The following is an 18999-nucleotide window of genomic DNA, read 5'->3' on the forward strand; positions in this document are numbered from 1 at the left end:
TTTCTGTTATTCGATAAGGTGTCAGATAACACCTTTAAGAACGGATTTTTCATCTTAGCTGCCAGCAGCTTTTCTTCCAGTGGCACTGCTCTCCAAATAAACTCTAGTGCCTCTGGGGAGTGGTAGCAAAACTAAGGTCCAGATTTATCAAATTGATTTTGTCTTTATTTTGGAGTTAATTGTGACTTTTTTGTCATTCTACTTATCAGACAAAATTATGAATAGTTTGCGACAGGCCAAAGATGTTTTTCGCTCATGCTATGTCAATTTCAGAAATGCAGTGTTCCTGTGAAGTACCATATGTTGGTTTTTGCCCTTATTTATCACAGGGAAAGTTCCCAAAAAATTGTCCCTATTGCACTCCACTCCAGATTGGCAGGTAAAAATCAGTTAGGATGCAATAGTTTGCCTGTGCTAAATTTAGTGGTGCGTGCCACTTTCATAAATTTGATGCACAGACTATTATCTGTACACAAATAGACAACTATGAAAACTTCAAGTTGTCTCTTGTTGATAAATGTTCAGACCACTCACATACTGTTACACTCCTTTTGAAAATGCACAATACAAAACCTGTGAACTGCTATACACAAATCCACGCACTAGGCACTAGAGATGGAGACATCCTCCCTTATAAACAGTACCCATATTGGCATACGATATCATACAACACAGCACAATTCATATCGAATCTGACTTCTGAGAAAAAATATTTCTACTGCAGAATGAAATTTCAGACATAGAGATATTTTGGCTTTCTAGAGGTTGTATGGAACCATAATATAGTCATGCACTTAAGCTCTTCAAAGTGAAAGGGTAAAGTGAGCTCCAGTCTAGGTATGCACCGTTAACATGTCTGGTGCCCTCTGATCCTCCCAGGTTACCTCCATTCAGAGGTTTTATAAATACTGGGGCTACTACAAGAGGCATTATAAAAATAGGGGACATGATAACTACTGGGGACACTATAGGTGGTCTTATTACTACTGTGGGCTTTATATGGGTGCTCTATAGAGGGGACTTATTACTGCTGGGGGCACTATAGGTGGGCCTTATTTATAGTGGGGGCACTCTTGCAGAGCGTTATCCCTATTGAGGGTATTGTAAGTGCAGGGGCTGAAAGGGAACTTAACGTGACACTAGAAGAAATACTAAAAGTGACCTCATTTTGTACTTGGGTCCAAATTGATGGACAGCAGGGAAAGCAATACCATATTGTGGCACATTATACCACCCCAACAGAGCCAAATACCACAGCCCATCACAAAATACTTGCCACCAACACAAAATACATCCCCACCAGCACAAAATATATCCCCAAAAACTTCCACTGGCCGGACATGAGGAGTGCCCTGGTGGCCCCCTGGGAAATTTCCCTGTAAGGTCTAAGGCCAATCCGCCCCTGTGTAAGTGGCTCTATTAACATTGAGGGCAATCTGGAAGCACTATTGCTATGGGGACTCTATGTTTGGCACTATTACTTATGCAGTATAGTGTTTGTGGACATTGGGGAGCACAGTGGGCTCAGTATTGGGAGTAGCAGCAGAATGACAATTTTGGGACACCAGGAAGGGAAGTATTATAGAAAGTGAGGAGCCTAAGGTGTCTGCAGAGATCGGATTTGGCTAAAAGAAGTAGTCAAGGCGGTCTGGTTCAAATGGAGAACATGAGGAAAGAGAATGTCTAAATCAGAGAAGACATCCCTAGATGTAAGAGGTATGTGGTGCTATATTACCCTGTATGTTTTGTAGAGCTGTATGTAATGTTTTCCAATATGTATTTAAATGTAGGTCTGGAAGGGAGGGCATGGATTGAGAATTTGGCACAGAAGGGGGCGAGAGGCCCCTGTTTATAATCCTGCACAAACCCATTTATGCAAACAACCTGACAGATGATACAGGCTATTCATTTTCTACACATATTCAACAGATTTGTAACATACAGCAAACATAATGTAGCAGTGCTCAGCAAACAAAGCCCACCAGTCCCTACACAGCACACTTTAGGGGGACTAAATTACTTATTCCAATTTAACAGCTGAATGAACAAATGTAATACACTACTGCCTTGGTATTCAGGGTGGCATTTACTATATGCTGTATGATTACTATTAGATGGTGTTACAGATCCGGTGACAATAGACCTTTCAATTACCTTCTCTGATGAGGATAATGTAACGTGATTCAGATTACTCACAGGAAGAGTGGATACTGGGAAAACTCTTTCTGCCCTCGGACACAAGGCTGGCATCTCCAGTGCAGTGCATTTCTTCATTTGATACCCCATCAGGAAAACACCGATAAAAAAAATCAGGACGGGGCCTAAAAAAGGTCAACAAAATAATATGTGACATCAAGCAGTCTTCCTGAAAACATAGATCCTCACAGTGCCATAAAGCTTGTTCTATAGTACCATGCCTTAACAGTCGGGCAAACTATGCAGAAGATGCAGATGCAAGCAGTACAGACTACATTTACTGCTAGGATGGCACGATGTCCGAAAAAGTTATAGGCTTCCAGTGTTAAATAATTCCTATCTACGTGCCAAGATAGCCTCTCTTGCATAGTACCTGGCCACTTTATACAGGCAACCTTCTTTTTTGTCCCTGTCATTTTGCCATAGGGCAGTTATAATTAATAAATAACAGGTATATGTCGCACAAGAGTGACTACGGAACAACGCAAGGTGCACCCACTAACAGATAACACCCAATCTGAAAGAGGAGAAAATAAATAGTGGGACACTCTCTATGGCAATGAGAACAGTGGATTATAGAGGTATATATAAAATGTATTACTATACTAAAATATAAATAAATAGATAAGTTGTCACAGCTGATTAAATAGTAGCAGCAATAGTGGTGGCATTAAGGCGTACTATAATAAGACAACAATACAAATAAAAATTATAGCAAAAAATGTAAAATATTATTCCATCAGTAGAATCAAAGTTGTGCTGGTGTCTTGCACCAAAAATGTATAAAATGCTCTAGGTATACTCAGATAATTTCCAGTTTTAAATTGTATCAACTGATCTCCGATCTAAAGTGCAAGTCAGCGCTAGTTATATTCAGAGCGGCGTCCCGCTCCTAAACTGAAATCTGTAATCCAATTGTGGGCGTTAACCACTGATGAAGGGGTCAATTTCCTAAACCCCGAAACGCGTTTGCTACGAACCCCCACGATTGGATTACAGACACACAACTTTTGATCGATTTAGGAGGAGCAGGATTTATTATTCTATCGATCTGATAATGCCAGCCGCACGAGGTCTCTGCTGTACAAGGGAAAATCTGCACTTCCAGCGAACCCATGTGGACTTCCGATGTTGGCGTGGGATCTTCTGAAGACCAACAGCCCTCGAGACCGGAGCACCGATACACACAGGAGGTAGGGTAGGCGATTCCACCGGGTAGGCGATTCCATTGAAGTCCTCCGGGTAAGATCGATGTGTCTTGCATCAGTAAGCGATCGCTTTTCTAAAAAAACAGCGGGACGCCGCTCTGAATATAACTAGCGCTGACTTGCACTTTAGATCGGAGATCAGTTGATACAATTTAAAACTGGAAATTATCTGAGTATACCTAGAGCATTTTATACATTTTTGGTGCAAGACACCAGCACAACTTTGATTCTACTGATGGAATAATATTTTACATTTTTTGCTATAATTTTTATTTGTATTGTTGTCTTATTATAGTACGCCTTAATGCCACCACTATTGCTGCTACTATTTAATCAGCTGTGACAACTTAGGCTACTTTCACACTAGCGTTCGGGTGTCCGCTTGTGAGCTCCGTTTGAAGGGGCTCACAAGTGGACCCGAACGCTTCCGTCCAGCACTAATGCATTCTGAGTGGACGCGGATCCGCTCAGAATGCATCAGTCTGGCAGCGTTCAGCCTCCGCTCAGCAGCGTTCAGGTGTCCGCCTGGCCGTGCGGAGGCGTGCGGATCCGTCCAGACTTACAATGTAAGTCAATAGGGACGGACCCGTTTGAAGATGACACACTATGGCTCAACCTTCAAACGGATCCGTCCCCCATTGACTTTACATTGAAAGTCTGGACGGATCCGTCTGAGGCTATTTTCACACTTAGAAATATTTTAACAATATAATGCAGACGGATCTGTACTGAACGGAGCCACCGTCTGCATTATATGAGCGGATCCGTCTGAGACGGATCCGCTCTGAACGCAAGTGTGAAAGTAGCCTTATCTATTTATTTATATTTTAGTATAGTAAAACATTTTATATATACCATTATAATCCACTGTTCTCATTGCTATCGAGAGTGCCCCACTGTTATCCACTATTCAGTTATAATTAATAATTATCAAAATCTAGGTCCACGTCAATAACTGGTCAATAATGCTAGAATGCCGAGATGATTGTGATTTTCATCCATATCGGGACCAGTTGTCATAAGAGAAATGGTGGGATGAGTTGTCAAAGCGGACATTTTTGTAAATGGTGGACAGGAACCTTAGTTGGGCTTTTTAAAACTTCATAGGCTCCATTAGCAGCACTAATCACAGGGGGGTGTAGGCAAGGGAGAGAGCCAGAGCCCCTTTAAAGGGATTAGATAGGGTTTCAAAAACAGGTCTGTTTTAGTAACTACTTACATTCCCCATGTAATAGCAATTCTGGAACATCTATTCTTATGACTATGATTTTCCATTCCTTTATTATTCATGCGAGAAGTTATGAATACAGTACTAGCAGTTTGGTCCAGATGGGTGTTACCAGTTGGGTTTGTGTCCCTGCACAGTCTAACACTGGAAGCACTGATTGGATAATGTCAGACTGTGCAGTGACCCCCCTCCCCCCAACTGGTAACATCCATCTGGATATTCATTGTAGAATTAATTCATAACTTCTAACAGGAATAATAGAGGAATTACACAACAGAGTCACAAAATAAATGCACCAGATTTGTTATTAAATGGGGAATGCAAGTAGTTACTAAAACAGACATGTCAGGAGGGGGGACAGTGTCACCCCTGTCTACAGGTTATGTGTTTTAGAACAGTTCAACCCTATTAAATTTAAAGGGTCACTGTCTTTCAGAAAACTCTTGATATGTTATAGGGACATAGAAAAAGTTTTAATGGGTGGAGGTCTGAGAGCCCCCCATCTCTAGAACAGGGGAGAGAAGCGCTTGGTTAGCACATTCTCTCTCCTTGCTGCAGGACAGGAAGAGAGACCGACTAGAAAGTCTATGGGCCCGCCTCGCTCCCGTTTTCTGTAGTGAAGAGAGGGCACTCTAAGTGAGCGTTTCTCTCTCCTCATTCTAGAGATCGTGGGGGTCTCAGCGCTCAGACCCCCACCAATCAAAATTTTTGATACGTCCCTATAACAGATCCAAAGTTTTCTGAAAGCACCAGTGACCCTTTATAGAAGTGCACAACCCGACACAACCCTTGTACAGAAAGAAGAAAGCCGCCATGTTTTGCACAACCCCTTAAATAAAGGAATACTTCCCAATCAATTCTAAATATAAGGTCCCTGTTGTTACTTTTACTCTTAGTAAACAGAGTTTCATGTGAGTTTCTAAGAAAACCAATATAAAATAATGAAGACATTATGCAGAGATGTGGGAAGCATTTCATATGCACATTCATTACACAGAGATCAGAACACTCTCACTTCCAGAAAATGATTGTTTTATGATCATGCAGGAGCAGGCATTCTCCGGCAAACATCATTTGCATTGGACTGTATGACAAATGGTACCGAATGACAGAGACGTCTCTATTGCAAACATTTATAATCTTTTTCATTGCACCTACCTTCCCACTATGAGTTTGATAGTATTAGTGCAAACTCCATTCAGTGCCAATGCCAGGGAGACAGCTGAATGAGAAATGACAGCAAAGAAGTTACAGACAGAGGTTTAAGGGGTATTCCGGTTACCGTAAATATAACTTATGTTTTAGACTAATTCATCATCAATAATTACCTAATCTAATGTAAATTTCACATATTTACCGTTCAGTAGTTCTAAAAGTAGTTTTCTTTCTCTGCTACCCACTGTGTTTCCGCATAAATTACCATGGCATCGACCTGTAGTTCTGAGCCTTGTTAGGTCGAGCATGCTCAGTGTGCTGCTATCAGTTCTCTAGCTAAATGTCTTATGAAACAAAGGGAGTGTCAGTGTGCTGCTGATTCCCTAGTAGAGGGGGCGTGACCGGACTGTATATCAGGCAGCCAATCAACACTCATGAACAAGCACAAAGTCACAGCAGGAAAGCTAGGGAGTGTGGGAATTGTAGTTCTGTGAGGGAAGATCAGGCACCATGATACTCTGTGTGTTACAGGCTCACATAGGAGCTAGAAAAATGGATTGCAAGGTAAATTGAAGCTCTGGTAACATGTATAGGTATGGGTTCTGGTTGGGTCACAGCTTGCACTCTTAATGCAGTTTTTAAACAAATTATGTTACTCTACCAGAATACCCCTTTAATTCTGCCAAAGATTACTCCAGACATTGCTGGAGCCCTAAACCTAAATCACAGACATACAGAGGGTCTCCAGGAAGAGGTGTTTCAAATTATTTTTTTATCATACAGTCTAGTATTAGTGAACAGGATGTATAAAAATCCCAATTTTTTAAGTTTATATAGTAGTAAACAACATAACCTAATCGTCTTGTTTTAACTTATTTTTTCTTACTGAGATCAATGTGAGAAACACAATTTAAGAGGAAACTTAATAAAAAAAAAAAAAAAAAAAATAAAAAAAACTGTTTCACATTGCTAAAAAAATATATATAGCTGCTAGAAATCTGGATGGCAGTGAATGCAGCTGAAAGTGAAAGTAAAAAAAGGTTTCACTTCTTTCACTCCCGACTCGATTTCTAACAGCTATATCTCCCAACGTAGTGGACATAATGCTGTAATTCTGGTATTGTTTGAAAGTTTGGAGCGGCTATTAATCCCAAGATATGAGCAGCTAAAGCAGCCCTCCCCTCTTCTTAAAGAGGACCTTTCATCACTCCTGACATGCCTGTTTTAATAGCTTTATGCATTCCCCATGTAATAACAATTCTGGAGCATCTATTCTTATGGCTCTATGTTAATTCTACTAGCTAGAAGTTATGAATTAATTGCTAGCAGTCTGCAGTAAGGGTACATAGGGTTGTTAATCAGTTGGGAGTATGTACCTGCACAGTCTGAAAATGGGAGCACTGATTGAATAGAGGGAGGCTGTGCAGGTACCCCCCCCCCCCCCCCAACTGGTTACCACCCCTCTGTACCCTTACTGAAGACTGTTAGGAATTCATTCATAACTTCTAGTAGAAATAATAAAGGAATGGTACAACAGTACAACATAGAGCCATAAGCCTGGTTTGCTTTGGGCACTTGGAACAGCAAATCCCGCCCAGCGGGAGCTGTTTGCCTGCAGAATAAAAGCACTTACAAAGTGCACATCAGTATGTTTGGAATGCATTTGCAATCTTCTGTGGGACAATGCTGTTAGTTATATTGGTGGAAAATGAGGTGAAAGACTCCCTTTAAGAAAGGCTAAAAAGTAGTGTTGATCGAGCACCAAAGTGCTTGGGTGCTCGAGTAGAACAACTCAGGATGCTCGGGTGCTCTACAGACCACCCGAGCACAATGGAAGTCAATGGGAGAACCAGAGTCTTAAACCAGGCACCCTCTGCTCTGAAGAGGGGAAGGTGTCTGGTTTACAGGAAAAGGTCAGAAATTGATGGAAACACCACTGAAATGGTTTGGGAACAGCATGGGGAGGATGTCTGGTTGCATCTTGGACTCCCAGGTTGCTGCTGGGAACGATGTTGTCCGAGTAGTATGCCACTTTTACAGACCGACAATAATAAGCACAAAACCAAATTTAAAATCGATTTTAGAGGTCAAATTGTTTTACTTGTATATCAAGTGAAAGGGCTGCCAAAAATTACAAGGAACGGGCACTCCAATACACCCTGTATTACACATAAAGGAGGGCATCCTGCACACCCGTGAAAAATTATGATTGATGGCCTGCTGGTGACTCTCAAAAACTATTGCAGCAAGGGTCTGCTGATCTGACCATCTAAAACATTAGGGGCGAGGGCCTGCTGCTGATGTGACTATCTTAAACATTAGGGGTTTGGGTCTGCTGCTGAGCTGACCATCTAAAAACATTAGGGGTGAGTGCCTGCTGCTGATCTGACCATCTAAAACATTAGGAGCGAGGGCAGCCTAATAAGCATGTTGATATGATGGAAGAGGACGAGGACGAGAAAAGGAAGGAAATTGAATCATATACCCTTTTTAGTGGTGGAAGGGGTGCATGGGAATACTGTGTATTCAATACATCATAAAAGCCACATTTAGCGTGCCTTTATGTTCATCCGCTTTCCTCTGGTGGAGTACAGAAGTCAGGGGCAATCCAGGCCTTGTTTATTTTTATAAGAGTCAACCGGTCATCATTTTCAGTTGACAGGCGGATGCGCTTATTAGTTATTATGCCCCCAGCAGCACTAAATACCTGCTCTGATAAAACGCAGGCGGGCCAGCGCCTCCAAGGCATAGAGCGCCAGTTCGTGCCACGAGTTCAGCTTGGACACCCAATAGTTGTAAGGCACTGAGGACATGACACGGTCTGCTACGTACTCCTTCACCATCTTCCAAAATGTTTCCCTCCCTGTGACACTAGGCCACGCATCAGGTTGAGGGTGCTGGTAGGGAGTCATAAAACTGTCCCAGGCCTTGTAGAGTGTTGCCCTGCCTCTGTTGGAACTGCTGTGTGTTTCCCTTGTATCCCCTCCTCCCAGAGGAACTTCATACTCTGCAGCCAGCATTGTCAGCTGGAAAATTTTGGAGCAAGTTTTCCACAAGGACCTTTTGGTATTGCACAATTTTGCTAGTCCTCTCCACCACAGGAATGAGAGATGAGAAGTTCTCTTTGTGACGGGGGTAATCGGTGTTGGCCAAAATGCATACAACGCGAGGGTCATGGGAAAGGCAGCATAACATACAGTCAGCCATGTGTGCCAGAGTCCCAACAGACAAGACTTTGCTGTCCTCATCAGGAGGATGACTCTCAATCTCCCCATCCTCTTCCTCCTTCTACCCATCCACGCTTAACAGATGGAATAAAACTTCCATGGGTACTAATATATGAAAAATGCCCAACCAGCGAGGGTAAATAAATAAAGCTCGCTAGCTACCACGGTTATGGATATGTATAGAAGAGGAGGTAGCGTATATTAAGACTTAACGTTTAATAAGTTTACAAGTAAAATAAATGGACAAACACATAAATCAAAAAAGTGTGCACACCAAAAACGTGTCACAAACAACACACACATAAATCGTCACAGTAGGCAACCACAAGACTATGGCTAAACCCATGTGAACAGGGTAACACTGTATTCCACCGCAGGTATAAATTCCACAGAAATATAATATAAACGGGAACAGTCTTACCAGTGGGTGACGCTCATCTGGGTATGGTGGCGCAATCCCCAGAGTCCGTGTTACCTGGTAGAGCAGCGTCCAAGCGAGGATCACTATCCCTACACACCCCTGCCAGGCCTATAGAGCCCTATAGCCCGGCTAAAGGTTGCACGACCGGGGGCTGATCCTACAGTGATGGATTACCAAAATTACCCTAACTAGGGGTACACAGTAAATACATTTATGGTCATGCGCAAGATCCCTACGCGTTTCGTCAATTAATTAGAGTCCCAGACTCATCAGGGGATCAGGGGACAGCATGGGAGGGAGTGTATCCTCATCAGCTGATGTCACATACAGACAATCCCCATGCTAATGGGTAAGATGTTGCAGCAATAACCTAGAACTTAAAAGGGGGACCTAGTGAGGGCTCCTGAGCAGCGTGTCGCTAAAGTGAAACAGGCCCTGTTCCCAGATAATGGGGGTCCCTTGGTCCTGGTCAAAGCAGAAAAAGGGGGGGCAACGTATGGCGCTTCCCTGTGCACGTGTGGCGGCAGTCGGCTTGTATCGCCGTCCACACTTTAAATGTGCGTCCTAATGCGCGCTAGCCCCGCCCCCCTGGGGCGTGGAAACATGTGACATCACCATCACATGATCGGCCTAACCAGGGGGGGGCGTGTAAGGGGGCGCGGCTAGCCCTGACGTGCTGATGATGCCGTGTTGGGAACGGCTACAGGGCACGTCACAGAGAAGGGGCGGTTACTCCAGCAGGAGTGTGCACAGCCCAACGGGCAGAAGAGAGGACTCTAGAGGCTGGATAATACCTACGAGCGGTAGCAAATCCAAAGATAGGTTGAGGTTAGAGGTCTGTTGTACACAGAGTATATATAAGAATAGATGAAAACTGACAGAATCGCCGATCTGACAGCGGTACACAAGTACATCAAGAGTATATAGGCAAAGAGGAGGCATTAGTTTAATTCATCCGCAGAATGAATGATTATGTATAAAGCCAGTATAACAAAAACGTATTGATCAAGTACTGTGTTGTATGGTGAGCATGGAGGGGGGGGGAGAGAAGGAATATATATATATATATATCGATCAGATAAAGCATCCAAAACTCAGCTGTTCATTGAGTCCATTTGGGCTGGGGGTATTTAGTTTGTATATCCACCAGGTCTCCCTCTGCAGGATGCGTTTATCCCAGTCCCCTCCCCTAGGGGGTCTGGTGATTACTTCAATGCCCTTAAATTTAAGGACACTTCTCTGGCCTTGGTGGCACTCGTTTACATGTCTTGCCACTGATGTGTCCCTTTTGTTGCGGATATCGTTCAAGTGTTCCCCAATACGGCGGCGAAACTCTCTCTTTGTTTTGCCGACGTATTGGGTACCACACTCACATATAATTTGGTACACCAATCCAGACGTACGGCAATTGATGAAACCATTTATGTGATGATTGTACCTATTGTCACGATCAGAAAACAGCTTACCAGTTTGTATAGCGTTGCAGAAGCTACAACTGCCACACCTATAGCAGCCCTTCACAGGACCACCCAGCCAAGTCTTCTGGCTAGGAGCCCCTACGAAGTGGCTATGCACCAAGCGGTCTCTCAAGTTCCTACCCCTCCTGTAAGTAATGGATGGGTAGGGCATGAGTACGTCCCCCAAATCCGGGTCCATTAGGAGGGTCTCCCAGTGTTTCGCTATAGTGCTTCGGACCTGACCAGCTGCCGTGTCAAATGTACCAATCACTCTCATGGTGTTAGCGGTTTTTCTCTCTGGGTGATTGGTACCATGGAGCAAGTCAATGCGTTCTCGAGCCCGTGCTTTCTGGAAGGCAATGCGCAGAACCTTATCAGGGTAGCCCCGTTCACGGAACCTACTGCGTAGGTCGCCTGCCTGTTTGATAAATTCTGTATCGTTTGAACAATTACGTCTAAGGCGCAGATATTGCCCAGTGGGGATGCCTCTTTTAAGGGGACCTGGATGGTTGCTCTCCCACTTTAACAAAGAGTTGGTGGATGTCGGCTTACGGTAAACGCAGGTCTCTAGTTGCCCCGACACACCTTTATGGATTGTGATGTCCAAAAATGGCAGATGGTCCCTTTCAATAACTGACGTAAACCGCAGATTTATCTGGTTATCATTAAGGCCAGCCACAAATTCCTTGAATGACCGTTCAGGTCCGCTCCAGATGACAAAAATGTCATCTATGAAGCGTGACCACATTACCACGTTATTGAGGCCGATCATGGGTGGGTCACTGAACACCATGGTTTCCTCCCACCAACCCAGGAGCAGATTTGCGTACGATGGCGCACAGGAACTGCCCATCGCAGTACCCCTGAGCTGGTGGAAGTACGTGCCATTAAAAAGAAAACAGTTGCGTGTTAATACGAACTGAAGGAGTTCAATGATGAGGTCGTTATGCCTCAAGAACTGTTGGCCCCTTGCTCTCAAAAAATGACTGATGGCTCCATGTGTCTCACTATCCTGAAAGATGGGAGTAATTATGAATCTATCCCTCTGGATCCCACTACGCAATATAGATCAGAGCTCTATGAGATTCTGCTGAAAGCAAAACTTGACCATCTTATTAGCCAGAATGAGTTTGATTTTTTATATCCTCTATTTCCGGTGATGGCTACATTTTACTGCCTACCCAAGATACACAAGGGGGGGTCAACCTTGAAAGGGCGCCCCATTGTGTCTGGGGTAGGTAGTTTATCACAAAACTGTGGAATCTATATAGATCAACTGCTAAGACCATTTGTCGAAAGTCTCCCTTCCTACATCAGGGACACCAGTGACCTTCTGACTAAACTTGAGGGTATCTCAATAGAGGACAATTGGTTCCTCGCATCAATTGATGTCGAGGCCCTATACTCCTCAATACCCCATGAAGCAGGCATTTCAGCCATCAGTCATTTTTTGAGAGCAAGGGGCCAACAGTTCTTGAGGCATAACGACCTCATCATTGAACTCCTTCAGTTCGTATTAACACGCAACTGTTTTCTTTTTAATGGCACGTACTTCCACCAGCTCAGGGGTACTGCGATGGGCAGTTCCTGTGCGCCATCGTACGCAAATCTGCTCCTGGGTTGGTGGGAGGAAACCATGGTGTTCAGTGACCCACCCATGATCGGCCTCAATAACGTGGTAATGTGGTCACGCTTCATAGATGACATTTTTGTCATCTGGAGCGGACCTGAACGGTCATTCAAGGAATTTGTGGCTGGCCTTAATGATAACCAGATAAATCTGCGGTTTACGTCAGTTATTGAAAGGGACCATCTGCCATTTTTGGACATCACAATCCATAAAGGTGTGTCGGGGCAACTAGAGACCTGCGTTTACCGTAAGCCGACATCCACCAACTCTTTGTTAAAGTGGGAGAGCAACCATCCAGGTCCCCTTAAAAGAGGCATCCCCACTGGGCAATATCTGCGCCTTAGACGTAATTGTTCAAACGATACAGAATTTATCAAACAGGCAGGCGACCTACGCAGTAGGTTCCGTGAACGGGGCTACCCTGATAAGGTTCTGCGCATTGCCTTCCAGAAAGCACGGGCTCGAGAACGCATTGACTTGCTCCATGGTACCAATCACCCAGAGAGAAAAACCGCTAACACCATGAGAGTGATTGGTACATTTGACACGGCAGCTGGTCAGGTCCGAAGCACTATAGCGAAACACTGGGAGACCCTCCTAATGGACCCGGATTTGGGGGACGTACTCATGCCCTACCCATCCATTACTTACAGGAGGGGTAGGAACTTGAGAGACCGCTTGGTGCATAGCCACTTCGTAGGGGCTCCTAGCCAGAAGACTTGGCTGGGTGGTCCTGTGAAGGGCTGCTATAGGTGTGGCAGTTGTAGCTTCTGCAACGCTATACAAACTGGTAAGCTGTTTTCTGATCGTGACAATAGGTACAATCATCACATAAATGGTTTCATCAATTGCCGTACGTCTGGATTGGTGTACCAAATTATATGTGAGTGTGGTACCCAATACGTCGGCAAAACAAAGAGAGAGTTTCGCCGCCGTATTGGGGAACACTTGAACGATATCCGCAACAAAAGGGACACATCAGTGGCAAGACATGTAAACGAGTGCCACCAAGGCCAGAGAAGTGTCCTTAAATTTAAGGGCATTGAAGTAATCACCAGACCCCCTAGGGGAGGGGACTGGGATAAACGCATCCTGCAGAGGGAGACCTGGTGGATATACAAACTAAATACCCCCAGCCCAAATGGACTCAATGAACAGCTGAGTTTTGGATGCTTTATCTGATCGATATATATATATATATATATATTCCTTCTCTCCCCCCCCCTCCATGCTCACCATACAACACAGTACTTGATCAATACGTTTTTGTTATACTGGCTTTATACATAATCATTCATTCTGCGGATGAATTAAACTAATGCCTCCTCTTTGCCTATATACTCTTGATGTACTTGTGTACCGCTGTCAGATCGGCGATTCTGTCAGTTTTCATCTATTCTTATATATACTCTGTGTACAACAGACCTCTAACCTCAACCTATCTTTGGATTTGCTACCGCTCGTAGGTATTATCCAGCCTCTAGAGTCCTCTCTTCTGCCCGTTGGGCTGTGCACACTCCTGCTGGAGTAACCGCCCCTTCTCTGTGACGTGCCCTGTAGCCGTTCCCAACACGGCATCATCAGCACGTCAGGGCTAGCCGCGCCCCCTTACACGCCCCCCCCTGGTTAGGCCGATCATGTGATGGTGATGTCACATGTTTCCACGCCCCAGGGGGGCGGGGCTAGCGCGCATTAGGACGCACATTTAAAGTGTGGACGGCGATACAAGCCGACTGCCGCCACACGTGCACAGGGAAGCGCCATACGTTGCCCCCCCTTTTTCTGCTTTGACCAGGACCAAGGGACCCCCATTATCTGGGAACAGGGCCTGTTTCACTTTAGCGACACGCTGCTCAGGAGCCCTCACTAGGTCCCCCTTTTAAGTTCTAGGTTATTGCTGCAACATCTTACCCATTAGCATGGGGATTGTCTGTATGTGACATCAGCTGATGAGGATACACTCCCTCCCATGCTGTCCCCTGATCCCCTGATGAGTCTGGGACTCTAATTAATTGACGAAACGCGTAGGGATCTTGCGCATGACCATAAATGTATTTACTGTGTACCCCTAGTTAGGGTAATTTTGGTAATCCATCACTGTAGGATCAGCCCCCGGTCGTGCAACCTTTAGCCGGGCTATAGGGCTCTATAGGCCTGGCAGGGGTGTGTAGGGATAGTGATCCTCGCTTGGACGCTGCTCTACCAGGTAACACGGACTCTGGGGATTGCGCCACCATACCCAGATGAGCGTCACCCACTGGTAAGACTGTTCCCGTTTATATTATATTTCTGTGGAATTTATACCTGCGGTGGAATACAGTGTTACCCTGTTCACATGGGTTTAGCCATAGTCTTGTGGTTGCCTACTGTGACGATTTATGTGTGTGTTGTTTGTGACACGTTTTTGGTGTGCACACTTTTTTGATTTATGTGTTTGTCCATTTATTTTACTTGTAAACTTATTAAACGTTAAGTCTTAATATACGCTACCTCCTCTTCCATGGGTACTACCCTCTGTAGTGGAGGCAACCGTCTCCTTCTCCTCCTCCTCCTCATCATCCAATTTGCGCTGAGAGGATGAACTAAGGGTGGTCTGGCTATCACCCTGTGTACTGTCTTCCCCCGTATCCACCTCTTCCACATGCAAAGCGTCCGCCTTAATTGTGAGCAGCGAGCGTTTCAGTAGACACAGAAGTGGGATGGTTACACTGATAATAGCATTATCGCCACTCACCATCTGTGTTGATTCCTCAACGTTGCGTAAAACCTCACAGAGGTCAGACATCAATGCCCACTTGTCACTTGCGAAGAGGGGAAGCTGACTGGAAAGGTGACGACCATGTTGCAGTTGGTATTCCACTACTGCCCTCTGCTGCTCACAAAGCCTGGTCAACATGTGAAACGTCGAGATCCAGCGCGTGCTCACGTTGCACAACAGTTGGTGAGCTGGCAATTGCAGCGCTGCAAGACCAGCGGAAGCGGTCGATGACTTGCAGAAATGGGCACACAAGCGCCGCACCTTCATCAAGAGTTCAGGCAAATTGGGGTAGGTTTTGAGAAACCCCTGAACCACTAGGTTGAAAAAGTGGGCTTGCCGAGCTCCAAAGCCGCCACCGAGTTACGGACATTATCAGACATGCCTGGTTCTAGGTTGAGTGGTGAGAGCCACAGCTCAGTCTTGTCCCTTTTACCCTGCCACAGCTCTGAGGTGGTGTGCTCTTTGTCACCTAAGCAGATAAGTTTAAGCATGGCCTGTTGCCGCTTCCCCACTGCAGTGCTACATTGCTTCCAGCTACTGAATGATGTCTGACTGGTGCTTTAAGATGACAATTGAGAGGTGGAAGTGGAGGCGGAGGAGGAGAAGGGGTGGTTGCAGCCACTAATGTAAGTGGTGGCGGAAACCCTGATGTAAATCGAGCCTGCAATCCTTGGCGTCGGTAGCACCTGTGCCATCCCAGGGTATGACTCGCTCCCGGCCTCCACAACATTCACCCAGTGTGCAGTCAGGGAAATGTAGCATCCCTGGCAAAAAGCACTTGTCCATGTGTGAGTCGTTAAGTGGACCTTCCCAATAACTGCGTTGGTCAGGGCACGGGTATTGTTATGGGACACATGCTGGAGTAAGACTTGGACTGCACACCGCGAAAAATATTGGCGGCTGGGGACAGAGTAACGCGGGACAGCCACCGCCATCAGGCTGCGGGAAGCCTCTGTCCACAAGCCTAAATGTTACTGTAGGGATTTGAACTTACAACCTTCTACATTAAGGGCAAGAACCTTAACCACTGGGCTATAGAGCTCAATGCTAAAAAAGCCTAAATGGCAACATTTCTAGGGCCAGCAATTTGGAAAGGTGCGCATTTAGTGCTATGGCCTTTGGGTGGGTGGTTGGGTATTTGCGCTTCAGTTCAAAGGCCTGGGGTATAGACATCTGTACGCTGTGCTGGGACACAGAAGTGGATGTGCTAGATGATGATGCTTGCAAAGGTCCAGGTGCAGGGAGGGAGACATCCGGGCCTGTGTCTTGGATAGGGGATTGGCCAGCACGTAAAACAGAGGAAGAGGAGGTAGTGGTATGACCCGCGGACACTGATTGTGGACCCAGGCATTCAGCCTACCTATTAGGGTGCTTTGATGCCATGGGGCAGATCATGCTGGTGGTGGTGAGGTTGCTAGTGTTCACGCCCCTGCTCATTTTGGTACGGCACAGGTTGCAAATGACAATTATTTTATTCTCCGCACTTTCCTACAAAAAAGTGACAGAGTGCGGAACACCTACCCCTTAGCAAGAAAGATTGCCACAAAGGGGTGTATCAGGGAACAGTTGTGGGCCTGCTTGGTGTGGCCTGCCTTCTCCCTTTTGCCACCCCACTGCCTCTTCCAGCTTGTTGTGGTGCTGCGGATCCCTCCCCCTCTGTACTGCTGTCCTCGCTCAGCTTGCCACCTTCCCAGGTTGGGTCAGTGACTTCAGCGTCCAGCACCTCCTCCACTTCCTCACTCTGCTCATCCTCCTGACTTGCTGACCTAACAACAACCTCAGTTATTGACAACTGTGTCTCATCATTATCATGAACCTCTTGAGACACTAATTGCGGTTGACTTATTGGCAACTGTGTCTCATCATCATCATCCACCTCGTGAAACACTAATTGCCGTTCCCCACTGTCATCTTCTTGTGACTGTGGATGCTCAAGAGTTTGGGAATCAGGGCACAATATCTCCTCATGTCCCTCTTCAAGTGGACAGGGTGATGCTTAACTTACTGGAAGCATTATCTGCTGCAATCCAACCGACCACCTGGTCGCACTGGTGTGACTTCGAGAGTGGTGTCCTGCGCCACCCTGCAAACTGGGACATGACCTAGGTATCATGGATGAGTGTGTTTCTTGTGCTCTGGCAGCAGGCACAGTTTCAACGCGGCCAGGGCCACGGCCTCTGTTTGCACTATCAGCTGCACGGCCACTTCCCCATCCCTTACTGCTCGCCTTGCGCATATTAAATGGTATATATGCTTGCAAGTATGTTACACCTACAGTAGTGCAGGTTTTGTAAGTGTATGCGCAAATAAAGTACACAATGTCACAGATATTTTTAGGATGCGCACACGTTAAACAGGAGATGTAGCACAGATAATGTAGCTGTCACCAGTGGATAATAAAAAAATGACACTGAATTAATGTCACTGATATTTAGGATGCGCAAAAGTTATACAGGAGGTATAGCGCAAGTAATGTCGCTGTCACCAGCGGCTAATAAAAAATGACACTAAATTATTGTCACTGATATTTAGGATGAGCAAACATTATACAGAAGATGTAGCTCTGGTAATGTCGCTGTCACCAGCGGCCAAACAATTGCGCTGAATGTCACAGATATTTAGGCTGCGCAAATGTAAAATAAAAGATGTAGCAGAGGTTGTGTCAGAAGCGGCACTAACAATTCCACGCAATTTAGCGCAGGTTGTGCTAATAATTATATTGCTGCCAGATACAACAATAGTCCTTAAAAGAACTTTTGGGTCTCTAACTAGTTTTTTCACTAAAATATTACTATTTCACTCCCTACACTATCTCTCCCTTCTTCAGCACAGCTCTCCCTGACTAAGACTGAGCCGAACACATGTCATTGGGTGCTATATAGCACCCGAAGATGCGTTTCGGCCAGCCAATCACTGTAATGCCAGTAGCCAACATGGCTATGGCATTACAGTGAGTGCCAGTACCTCCGCACAGGTTTATTGGCTGCCGAGCATCGCGATGCTCGAGAAAAATAAGTGTTCGGCAGAGCATGCTCGCCCAACACTATTAAAAAGTTAAATCTATATGTAATGTAATTTAGAGCCCTAGCAATGCACTGAACTCCTGGTTTTCCAACTCTTCAGATGACCCCTGCCGAGACAATTGCACTTATACATGAAATTACATCGGCTTTAAATGTTGCTTACCCAAACAAGCTTCTTTAATCTCGGTTCTGTCCGTTCGCTGGATAATTTTCACCACAAAAATGACAGCCAGTGGTGTCAGGAATGAAATGGCCTGCACAAAGTGGAACAAGTGTAAAGTTCACAGGGCAACAAATAAAAACAATAATTAAATGGGCAAAGATTTATTTAAGCCCCGTTCACACTAGCATCATGACTTCAATTTAAAATGGAACCATGACCTTTATTGCAGATCTGTTTTCTGATGAATCCTATGGGAGCCCACTGACATTAATGATGTCCATTTGGTAGTTTTGATCATTTTAAGGGAAAGTAATTGGGACAGGCTGCACTATTCTTTCCATCTTACATATTGGGAAACTGGTTGAAAACCCTGATAAATCCGCAGAGTATGAACAGAGCCTTACTCATACGGACAAATTAAAACAAAAAACTTTATAAAGGTGGTCCAGGGCTTAATTCATGTTTTTTGGGTGTTGATAAAAAGTTTTGCAGCTTACCAATTAAATGTTAAGGAAAAAACTGAAGACAACCCT

The 18999-nt window shown here is 45.1% G+C and overlaps 1 protein-coding gene across 1 annotated transcript in view; it reads right to left on the bottom strand.

Moving 5' to 3' along the window:
* Positions 1-2188: 2188 nt before the first annotated feature.
* PLPP4 (phospholipid phosphatase 4) overlaps positions 2189-18999 on the bottom strand; it is a 109207-nt gene continuing 92396 nt past the window's right edge. Inside the window, exons 3-5 of the mRNA XM_044299653.1 lie at positions 18467-18557; positions 5791-5854; positions 2189-2321 (exon numbers count right to left, since the gene is read on the bottom strand). Of these exons, the coding sequence (XP_044155588.1) occupies positions 2189-2321; positions 5791-5854; positions 18467-18557 (288 nt within the window). The remainder of the gene's footprint in view (positions 2322-5790; positions 5855-18466; positions 18558-18999) is intronic.

Source organism: Bufo gargarizans, chromosome 6 (genome assembly GCF_014858855.1).
Source record: "Bufo gargarizans isolate SCDJY-AF-19 chromosome 6, ASM1485885v1, whole genome shotgun sequence".
Taxonomy (NCBI): domain Eukaryota; kingdom Metazoa; phylum Chordata; class Amphibia; order Anura; family Bufonidae; genus Bufo; species Bufo gargarizans.